The following is a 12,252-nucleotide window of genomic DNA, read 5'->3' on the forward strand; positions in this document are numbered from 1 at the left end:
ATACAGACATGATTAGCTATGTCTGAGGGGAGGGGAGTCCTTGTGATGGACTGGAACCCTGTCCTAGATGTGTTACTGCATTGTATCCAGTGATCCAGGGGCAGTTGTAGCCTAGTGGTTAAGGTACTGGACTAGTAATCAAGAGGTCGCTGGTTCAAGACACATCACTACCAGGTTGCCACTGTTGGGCCGTTGAGCAAGGCCCTTAAACCTCAATTGCTTTGACAATATACTGTCACAGTACTGTAAGTCGCTTTAAATAAAAGCATCTGCTAAATGCTTAAAATGTAAATGATTCAAGGAAATTGAATTAAGTGAAAAAACAAAATGTAAAAAAAAAAAAAAAAAAAAAAAAAAAAAAAAAAAATCCAGCACCGAGTTTCTGAACTCCTTGGTTCGAGACTCAGTGTTGCCACCGGTCGGCTGGGTGCCATCTGGCGGGCATAATTGGCAGTGCCTGCAGCCGATACTAATTGGCCACTGTATCTGCAGGGTGGGGGCCGGATTATGTGTGGGTGGGTGGGTGGGTGGGTCTTCATACACTGTGTAAGGACCCCGATTGGCGGAAGAGACGCCTGTGCAGAGTACAGGGGCGAGAAGAGGAGGGCTGCACACGTGTCAGAAGAGGCGTGTGCAGCGACGTGCTCTCCTCGGATGAAATCTGGTAAAATAAAAAAATTAAATGTTAATCACCTAGCGATGATAGAGCCACAGACTACATCAATTTGCATTCACTAAAACTACAAAATAGATTTGTAATTTTTTAAAAGAATTAGGCTTTTTTTGTCATTCAGCTACATAGTTACAAGATACTGATTACTGTTTTTTTTTTGGTAGTTTGTAATCTAACTGTTGTACATTTCATCATCTAATCCAGCGGTCCCCAACTTTTTTTGCATCACAGACCAGTTTCATATATGATATAATTTCACGGACTGGCGGGGGAGGGAGGATTTAAGATAGAATAACTATACAGTAGAATGGAAAATCAGTGTGAATCCTGAGCTTTTTATGCTGCAAAAAGACACTGCTCCCACCTAGTGGTGATAAGAAACAATAGCACCCGAAGAGTATTGGAAATGCTTTTGTAGTGATCTCTAATTATTTATTCTTTCTGTGCAGCCCGATAATACATGAGCCACAGGCCGGTACCGGTCTGCAGCCCGGTGGTTGGGGACCACTGATCTAATCCATGTGCATGTAATGTATTGTCAGGAAACCCTTTCAATAAAATCTTTTAGAGGCATCGCTGAATGTAGAAGATCTCTGCATTAAATATTTTTAATACCTGGTTTCATAACTGTTTTAATATGAACAATGGAATTGCACTGATAAACACCACATAGATTCATTTTATAATGAATCTTATAATAAAAATTTTTTTTTGGTTTTATATTGAAAGCACAATTATTTCAAAGCTGTTAGTTTGTAATGAGCTCACTGTCAAATCTTTGTTGTTTAAAAGAGGCACCATCATTAAAATCACAGAGGAGTCCCTCTATTTAGTAAATCGACGAAAAAAAACACAATTTTAATATACACTTTCCAGTGCCTTACCAAAACCTTCATAGATTGTTGATAGAATGCAGCCTTAGTGTAAGCAAGCAGATTAAAAGAGTAAAAAAACTGAATCAGGATCAGAATAAGAGCAGAAATCCAGACATGACAGATAATCACAACATTGACTTAGTCAGATTAAGATCATCAAAGTCTTGTCTACATGATAATTGGAATAATCAGATTACCGTCAGCACCTAAATCAGATTATTGTTGTGCATGTAAACACACACACACACAGTGAGTGAATGTGTCGCCCTGTGACAGCTTGGCATCCTGTCCACAGTGTATTCTGCCTTGCAAAGAAATGACTTCATTTAAATGACGGCTAGCATAATGGACCCTGAGCCAGCAATCATTGGGTTTTACTTCACATGTGCAGAGCAAAGTGACAAGCCTGGAAGAATTCACTGCTTTGAGTGTGTGTGTAAAGAACACCAATAACAAGAGAAACTTCATCTTTATATCTAAAAACCTCTGCTGGGCCCAAATAATATACATATTGATGCATATATATGTAAGTTCATGTAACTTTGTGGACCTTTCCAAATTCCTAATAAGCAATTATTGTATAACTGAGTTGGTGACTGTGCTCCCAGCAAAAAAACTGACCTGCCATGGCACAGCAGTAAATTGTGCTAACCTACTACAGCTGGGATCCAGGGTTCGAATCCCCGGTGGTGCTTTCAGATGGTTGGGCATCTACAGTACATAGAGACATGACTCTCAGAAAATGTGTAGAATCTACTTCTCCACTGTAAATTGGGCAGTGGTAACTCAGTGGTTAGGGTATAGGACTAGCAATGTGATGCCAGGTTGCCACTTTTGGGCCCATGAGAAAGGCCCCCAACCCTCTACCCAACTAGCTTTAATTAAACAAAACTAAATAATGTAATCCAAAAAACGCTTATTGGATTTAAACCCACAAAATTCCAAGTTTAATACAGAACAGCACTTCACAGTTTTCTGTCTTATTCTGTACCTGTAGTCTTTTTTTTTTTTTTTTCCCTCTTCCCCTCTACCGAGACTACCCTCCACCACTGACTGAGGTTTGTTTGTTTGTTTATTAGGATTTTAACGTCATGTTTTACACTTTAGTTACATTCACGACAGGACAGGTAGTTACTTATTACACAAGATTCATCAGCTCACAAGGTTATATCAAACACATTAATGGACAATTAAGTATCTCCAATTAACCTGACTGCATGTTTTTGGACCGTGGGAGGAAACCGGAGCACCCGGAGGAAACCCACGCAGACACAGGGTCAACATGCAAACTCCACACAGAAATGACCCGGACCGCCCCACCTGGGGATCGAACCCAGGACCTTCTTGCTGTGAGGCGACAGTGCTACATACTTAGCCACTATGCCGCCCAATCTATACAATATAATCCAGAAAATGCTATTTAGATTTAAACACACATATAGTTTTCTGTTTTATTCTGTAGTAAAGTCCTAAAGAAATGTCTAAAGTACACAGCTTTATTTCATATCAGACGTATGACTGTAACTGCACACACAACCAGTTTATTATATTGTTAAATGAGACAAAGTACACAATGAATATCATTACATAAATCACAACTTAGCAAGCACAACAACAACAAGCTTTGAATGCACTATGATAGGTAAAAAAAACACACAAACAAACAAGGCCGTTAAAAATAAATAAATAAATGACGTATTATTAAGTACAATGTTATTTGGAAGGTGTTTATTTTGGCACTGGTTCAAGTAAAAATGAGTTAATTTTATTAACTGTTAGACCAAATCAAGCTGCTCAGATTGACCAATTTACTGTTTTAAACCAGTTACACGAATTGATTAGGAATGAGGTTGTTCTAATATCTTATAAACCTCAATTTCAAAAAGCTAAAACAGTACATGAAATGCTCATTAAAAGGTAAAGTAAACATTTGAAAATCCGAGTATTTAAAGTTAAACCAGTGCAAAAACAAAATGTTCAATGTTTGACTAAAGTCTGCAAAATATTTTAAACAACTTGGGCTGACAGCAATTTAGGGGTGGCCAAAGCCCTGTGATGGATTGTCGCCCTGTCCAGGGTATTCCTGCCTAAGCCTGCCCAGTGTTTCCCAGTGGAACCAGACCTGCACTGACCCTAATCAGGATAAAGCGATTGATGAAAATGAAATTAAGGAACTTGTGAACAGCTATGTGCACACATGTTTGTGGTGGATAGGTTTATATTTAGACCATGATGATTTTTTGCCAGACATCATTGGGATATTTACTGTTCTGGCAAGAGTAATGGTTTGTCTTTTTGAGGTGTATAAATCACATCCTTGTGATGATATACAAGATGCCAAACTTTAAATTGGTATAGTTGTAGACCAGCTGAAAGCAGACCAGGACTGATTTAAATTAAATCAAATACAACAGCTATTACATGCTTGACATTTATTTGTGGAGTTATTTAGGACCATAGGAGGACTTGTCAACACAAGAAAATGTATTTGCGGGGTTATTAAGAACAGTATCAGGACTAGTAAACATTTATTCGTGGGGTTATTTAGAACTATATGTGGACTTGTGAACATGTATTTGTGTGTTTATTAGGTATGAGATTTGTGAACAAGAGAATATTTATTTATGTGGTTGTTTGGGGCTTTATGAGGACCTGTGAGTAAGAGAACGTTATTTAGGACCTTATGGGGACTTGTAAATGTGAGAATAATTATTTGTGGGGTATAGAGGACCTTATAGGGACTTGTAAACACAAGAATATCTATTTGCTTGGTAATTTAGGACTGTATGAGGACTTGAAAAAACACAAACATGTATTTGAGGGGTTATTAAGAACCATATCAGGACTAGTGAACATTTATTTGTGGGGTTATTTAGGACTGTACGTATATGGATTTGTGAACATAACATGTTTTGTGGAATTACTTAGGACTGTATGTGGACTCCTAAATACACAAACATTTATTTGTGGGGTTATTTCGAACTTTATGAGGAGCTGTGAATAAAAGAACGTGTTTGTGGGGTTATTTAGGACCTTATGGGGACTTGTAAACACGAGAATATCTATTTGTATGATAATTTAGGACTGTATGAGGACTTGTAAATACACAACATGTATTTGAGGGGTTATTAAGAACCATATCAGAACTAGTGATTGTTTATTTGTTTATTAGGATTTTAACGTCATGTTTTACACTTTGGTTACATTCATGACAGGAACGGTAGTTACTCATTACACAAGGTTAATCAGTTCACAAGGTTACATCAAACACAGTCATGGACAATTTAGCATCTCCAATTCACCTCACTTGCATGTCTTTGGACTGTGGGAGGAAACCGGAGCACCCGGAGTAAACCCACGCAGACACGGGAAGAACATGCAAACTCAACACAGAAAGGACCCGGACCGCCCCACCTGGGGATCTAACCCAGGAGCTTCTTGCTGTGATGCGACAGTGTTACCCACTTAGCCACCATGCCGCCCCCAGAACTAGTGAACATTTATTTGTGGGGTTATTTAGGACTGTATGTGGACTACTAAATACACAAGCATTTATTTGTGGAGTTATTTTATGGGACGTTATTTAGAACTATATGTGGACTTGTGAACATGTATTTGTGTGTTTATTCAGTATGAGACTTGTGAACAAGATTATATTTATTTGTGTGGTTATTCGGAACTTTATGAGGACCTGTGAATAAGAGAACATGTTTGTGGGGTTATTTAGGACCTTATGGGGACTTGTAAATGTGAGAATATTTATTTGTGGGGTATAGAGGACCTTATAGGGACTTGTAAACACAAGAATATCTATTTGCTTGGTAATTTAGGACTGTGTGAGGACTTGTAAATACACAAACGTGTATTTGAGGGGTTATTAAGAACCATATCAGGACTAGTGAACATTTATTTGTGGGGTTATTTAGGACTGTACGAATGTGGATTTGTGAACATAACATGTTTTGTGAAATTACTTAGGACTGTATGTGGACTCCTAAATACACAAACATTTATTTGTGGGGTTATGTAGAACTATATGTGGACTTGTGAACATGTATTTGTGGGGGTATTCATTATGAGACATGTGAACAAGAGAATATTTACTTGTGTGGTTATCTGGAATTTTATGAGGATCTGTGAATAAGATAATGTATTTGTGGGGTATAGAGGACCTTATAGGACTTGTAAACACGTGAATATCTATTTCACTCTAAAAAATGATTCAGCACATTAGTAAATTAAACGTAATATAACAAGTCAGTTCAACATAAAAAAATAAGTTTGTTACATTTGTTAAAAATTTTAAGTTCGAGCAATTTAAAAAGACATTATTTTAGACAAACTCAAAATTTTAACCTTTACAACGCATTATTTTGCTTTAGTACAACATCATACCAATTTTGAGTTGAGCCAACTAAAATATCTGAGTTGCCTGAATGTATTATGTTTAAATACTGGGAAGGGGCGGAGCTTTACCCAGAAGGACTTGCGGCAGTGGTATCCAGACCTACCGTGACCGTGCAGCCCAGCATTGGGAACAGTGTGGCTACGCTGAAAAATGCTTTGATGCATGCTCGATAATCCGGGTACACAAATTCACAAAGTTGAGTCAGTTCATCTGGACACAAGTTTGTTGTAGAGTTTGTTGTTCTCTAGAACAAACTTGTGTCCAGATAAACTGATTCAACTTTGTTGATATGCTGAGAAATGGATCAGCATGTGCATTTGTGGTATGAATGTACTGTATATGTGTATGAATAAGTGTCTGTCCAATGATTCAGTAAAAGAGCTGATTCCTATCGTGTCGACATTACAATAATATTCAGCATATTCATATCAGCGGTACCTAATTTATTTGGGTTTGTGAAACAAAACAATGAAATTAAAATTAAGTAGGTTCAGATTAATTTTGCGTGATGGTTTTAAAGATTTTCTTGTTGATATTACCTAATTTAGTTAAGTTAGTTTAACAGCGAAAGGCTTGTTGCATTTACTTAAAACATTCTAGTTGAGATTACATAGAAAAATGCATGCAAATTGTTACCATAATTTTTTTAAGTAGATCCAGTATATTATTTTTTAGAGTGTTGTATGGTAATTTAGGACCGTATGAGGACTTGTGAAAACACGAAGAAATGTATGTAGGGGTTATAAACAGCCATATCAGGACTAGTGAACATGAGAACGTGTTTGTGGAATTATTTAGGACTGTATGTGGACTCCTAAATACACAAGCATTTATTTGTGGGGTTATTTGGAACTATGAGGAGCTGTGAATAAAAGAACGTGTTTGTGGGGTTATTTGGGACCTTATGGGGACTTGTAAACACGAGAATATCTATTTGTATGATAATTTAGGACTGTATGAGGACTTGTAAATACACAACATGTATTTGAGGAGTTATTAAGAGCCATATCAGAACTAGTGAACATTTATTTGTGGGGTTATTTAGGACTGTATGTGGACTACTAAATACACAATCATTTATTTGTGGGGTTATTTAAACCTATATGTGGACTTGTGAACATGTATTTGTGGGGTTATTCAGTATTAGAGTTGTGAACAAGAGAGTATTTATTTGTGGGGTATACAGGACCTTACAGGGACTAATTATTAGTATGGTTATTTGGAACTTTATGAGGACCTGTAAATAAAAGAACGTGTTTGTGGGGTTATTTAGGACCTTATGGGGACATTTATTTGTGTGGTTGTTTAGAACTACATGTGGACTTGTGGGGGTAATGTGTCTGTATGAGACTTGTGAACAAGAGAATAGGATAAGGTAAGATAAGATAATCATTTATTAGTCCCACAGTGGGGAAATTTACAAATAATAATAATAATTATTATTATTATTATTAAAAATAGAATAATTATTTGTGGGGTTATTTGGAACTTTATGAGGACCTGTGAATAAAAGAACGTGTTTGTGGGGTTATTTAGTCCCTTATTGGAACTTGTAAACACGAGAATATCTATTTGTGTGGTAATGTAGGACCGTATGAGGACTTTCAAACACATTTGTGAGGCTGTTTGTTTGTTGACTATTGAACACGAGAACATTTGTAAGAAAATTTAACACCCATATGAGGTCGGATAAGCACATGCGCAGGTTTATAAAGACTTATGAGGACATTCGTGAGGAAAGTTAAGACTGTATGTAGACTTATCTGATATTAAAGGCGCATTTAGAAGCACGGTGATGGGGCAGGTGTTCTTACCTTGCCGGCTGCGTCGCTGTCTGCGCTCCGTCGTGTCTCGCGCTCCGGTTCCACCTGGTTCGTCACGCGCTGCCGGTTCCGGGCGCAGCTCCGTTTGCTCCTGACTCGCGCGCCGGCTCTTGGAGTCAGCTCGCCGCGCGACATGCTCACCATCCTCCATCAGAAAAACACACAAGTCCTGTAGTCCACTTTATTACCAAATTCCTAACCGAGAGCTCGAAATAAAACCGTTTTCATTCTCATGATGCGAGAGGAGAGAGGGAGAGAGAGAGGGAGTTTCCTCTGGGGTGTTCAGTATCAACAGAGCTCAGAAGGATGACGAACAGTTCCTTAAACGGACTGTACCATCTGCAGGGAGAAAGAGGGGAGAGAGGGCTGGATGAAAGTGCACTTAACATGATTACGTCACTTCACTAAAACTTACTTATGAATAATTTATTATTAGAAATGCGTTTTTAACAAGCATGTTGTATTATATGTACGTAACGTGCTTTTGGCTATATTTATTTATTCTATTATTTAGTTTTTAATTCATTCAGTCATTCATTTTCACTAACCGCTTCTTCCATTCTGTCCATCGCCTACCATAAACACCAGGCCCAAGGCACTCACATTTAGGGTCAGTTTGGAGCAGCTGATCCACCTTCTACATTTGTTGGAAGTTAGGCTGGATATGATGTCATGTTGGTGTCGTCCTAGATAACCAGCTGTCCTTCTCTCCTCATGTAGCCAACATGACAAGATCGTGCCAGTTCCTCCTCTCCAACATCAAGAAGATTCAACCATTTCTCTCCATGGAAGCAACGGTTGGACTACTGCAACTTCCTTCTGGCAGGTGCTCCTATGTCCACTAATAAACCCTTGCAACTCATCCAAAATGCAGCTGCCCATCTGGTTTTTAACCAAGCTGAACACTGCCACATCACCCGCTGCGTTCTCTTCACTGGCTTCCTGTAGCTGCCCGCATTTAGTTTAAAACACTGATGCTCGCCTACAAAGCCAAAAATGGACCATCCCCAAGCTACCATCCAGATTTGTACCACGCAGCCTCCGAGCCACTAGTCTTGCTCGCCTTAATCCTCCACCCAGAACTCAAGGAGGACAAGCATCAAGGCTCTTGCCTTGCACCCAAGTGATGGAACTAACTTCCCTTGTCTGTCCAAACATCTGAGTCTATCACTGTCTTCAAAAGACGATTAAAAACCCACCTCTTTACTAAGCTCTTCAGCTGACATGTACGTTCTAATGCTCTTATTTACTTCCTGCATTTAAAAAAAACTTGGGTTCTAACAGGGTTTCAGCAGATTTTTATTCTTGGACTGTTGTTTACTTAAACTAGAGTAAGGTAATGTTCACTATGGAAGCACTTTTGTAAGTCGCTCCGGATAAAAGCATCTGCTAAATGCCGAAAATGTAAAATGTAAATGTTCCCAGTACTGAGCGTGCCAGCTGTACTATTATTAGTACATTTTCAGCACTATGTTAATTTTAAATATGTTACAATGACTAAATTACAATTAACTGGTATCCACCAAACCCAGGTTTGTCTGACAGAGTGCAAGGTTGATCCCTCTAGAATAGATGTTTCTAATGCTCCTGAGTCCAGTGTGGGTCTGTTTTTTACCACTGCAATAAATTGCCCATAAATTATAAAAGCTTACAATTACTCCAACTTAAAATGTACTACACAAAGCCAAGTCTGAAGTTTTTATCCTGCAAAATGGCATTTATTAAATGGGAATCAGCCACAGAAAAAGCTGAATGCATGTCCCTGGGGTCAGATGGGGCTGAGGTCTGGCTCTGTGTAGATCATGGCCCTTGTTCATGTCTTTATAGACCTGTCTTTGTGTTCAGGGGCACAGTAATGCTGGAACAGGAAAGGGCAGTCCCTAAACAGGTGATGCAAAGATGTTACAGTTGTTGTGGCTGAAGTAGATAATTAGAAGGTATGTCCCAATACTTTTGTCCATATAATGTATATCACCTCTCTTCTTCTTCTTCTTGTTCCTCAGCCTTTGTCCCGTTTTTCGCTTACGGGGTCTGCATTTCCGGCTTCTTCCTGTTAGGGGTCGCCGGCGGGATTTGGCACAGTTCTTTACGCCGGATGCCCTTCCTGACACAACCCTCCCTATTTATCGCTAGGGACCGGCACTACAATGCACTGGTTTGTACATCTAGCGGCTAGGTATCTATAGGACAATTCAGTGTTTCCAATTAGCCTGGTGGCATGTTTTTGGACTGTAGGAGGAAACTCCGCACAGAAAGGACCCGGGACCCACCTGGGGATCAAACCCAGTACCTTCTTGCTGTGAGGCGACAGTGCTACCCACTAAGCCACCGTGCCGCCCATATAATGTATATCACCTATGTAAAAGTAATTGCCTCCTAACCCCTTAACTGTTTGTGCCACCCTTGGTAGTAACAGTCAAACATTTGTGATAATTGCGATTAATCTTTACATTGCTTTTGCATGGCCCACTGGCTGTTTAAGGTCTTGACACGGTATCTCAATGGGATTTAAGTCAGGAGTTGGAGTTGTACTTGGCCACTGCAAAACCTTAATTTTGGTTCTTTTGAGTCTTTCAGAGGTGGACTTGCTGGTGTGCTTTGGATTATTATCCTTCTGCATAACTGCACTTAACCTCTAGGTCATGACCTGATGGAAGACTATTTTCTGATAGAGAGCAGAATTTATGGTTCTTAAAATTATTGCAAGAAGTCCAAGTTTTTTGGCAAATGCAAGACAAGCGTTGTAGTTATTGGTTTGTGCATGGCCAATGGACACCACCTTTTCCCAATGTCTTTTTTATTGTGGAATTGTGTACATTGACCTTGACTGTAGCAAGTAAAGCCTTCAAGCAGTCATTTAGATGTTTGCCTAGGATGCTTTGTGACCTTCTGAATGAGCTGTTGGAATGCTCTTAGTGAAATTTTGGTTTTCCTGGGAAGGTTTAGCACTGGTCCAAGTTTTCTCCATTAGTGGATAATGGATTTCAGCTGAAGTTCAAGAGCCTTAGCAATAGCTTTGTAACCCTCTCCAGACTTGTGACTTTGGTTGGCATCTCTGTTGACTCTCTGGAACATGGCATCATGTGTTTTTTTTTAAGACCTTCTAACCTGCTTCACGTTGCCAGACATGTTCTGTATAAGTGATGTTTATATTTATCTGGTCTGGCAGCAATCGTGCTTGGGTGTGGCTAGTAAATTTAAACCCAACGGTCAATTAAATCTGGTCACATTGTTGATTTAGTAGCTAAGGGGAATTACATATTTCTACATAGACCTGAGCAGCTTTCTAAATTATAATTTTAATAGCATTTTGTGTTCACAAATATTAACTACAGTTTGTTGATCTAACACATATAAGTCTAACAGCTATGCAAAATTAGAAGAAATCATGAAGAAGGAAAATAATTCTTCACAGCACTGTACAAATGCACATACTGTATATACCGTGCTATATTGCAAATGTCTGAGCATTTACCCTTTTGAGATGTGTATGAATTGACCTATACACCACCTACACTCATAATTGTCTGATTCTAATCATAGCCAATTCCATTTCTGTTTCTTCAGGTGAAGCTGAATATGTTCACAATGTAGCTTTAATTTTTCCATTCATTGTGGCCACATAGGCGCTCCCTCCACTCTCACACCCAAGGGCTTCTATAAGGGCCATGTGTAATGGAAAGTCAATATGTTGATTTCATTACTGCAGATCACATTTTCAGCCTCTTGCAAATGGATTTTATTTCCCTTTCCCGTTCGTTCATTTATCTCTCTGGTTTTAACAGCAGTTTTACATTAGAATTAAAATGGAATAAATTAAATTTCTATTGCAGAAATGGCTTGCTAGGTTATACAAAATATATATGCAATGTTAAAAAGAGAAAGCACTGATTTGTCTTTTACAGGTACTTTATCAAAATTGATGCATAGAAGAGCAACACCTCAACTTATCAATATGTTTTTATTGATCTAGTTGCCAACCGCAGTTTGTTTTGAATATTGACAAAAATGAGAAATTTAAGAAAAAAAAACCAATATCTTGATTTCCTGATGCAGAAACTTGAAATCTAACTCCAAATTGTTTAACTAATTCCTCTTAAAAAAAACATGCAAACGTAGCAAACAGCAATCATTTATAAGGTGACAAGTGCCTAACATTAAGGTTTAGTTAAATATGAGTGTTTCATTTAAAATTAACTTTAAAGATCTAAGATGAATCAGGTATTAAATAAGAAATATTTAATGTCCAACACATATCATGTTTATTGTTCTTACTATAATTATATGTATGAAACCTTTGTGTCGTCCTGGATAACCAGCTGTTCTTCTCTCCTCATGTAGCCAACATGACAAGATTGTGCCAGTTCCTCCTTTACAAGATCAGGAAGATTCGGCCATTTCTCTCCATGAAAGCCATTCAGATTCTTGTCCAGTCACTTGTAATCTCACGGTTGGACTACTGCAACTCCCTCC

At 38.5% G+C, this 12,252-nt stretch overlaps 1 protein-coding gene across 1 annotated transcript in view; it reads right to left on the reverse strand.

Annotated features, from left to right (window-relative positions):
• Nucleotides 1–7,930, reverse strand: part of kazna (kazrin, periplakin interacting protein a) — a 103,418-nt gene extending 95,488 nt beyond the window's left edge. Inside the window, exon 1 of the mRNA XM_062999036.1 lies at nucleotides 7,771–7,930. Within this exon, the coding sequence (XP_062855106.1) occupies nucleotides 7,771–7,930 (160 nt within the window). The remainder of the gene's footprint in view (nucleotides 1–7,770) is intronic.
• Nucleotides 7,931–12,252: the final 4,322 nt, after the last annotated feature.

Source organism: Trichomycterus rosablanca, chromosome 7 (genome assembly GCF_030014385.1).
Source record: "Trichomycterus rosablanca isolate fTriRos1 chromosome 7, fTriRos1.hap1, whole genome shotgun sequence".
In the NCBI taxonomy this organism is placed as follows: domain Eukaryota; kingdom Metazoa; phylum Chordata; class Actinopteri; order Siluriformes; family Trichomycteridae; genus Trichomycterus; species Trichomycterus rosablanca.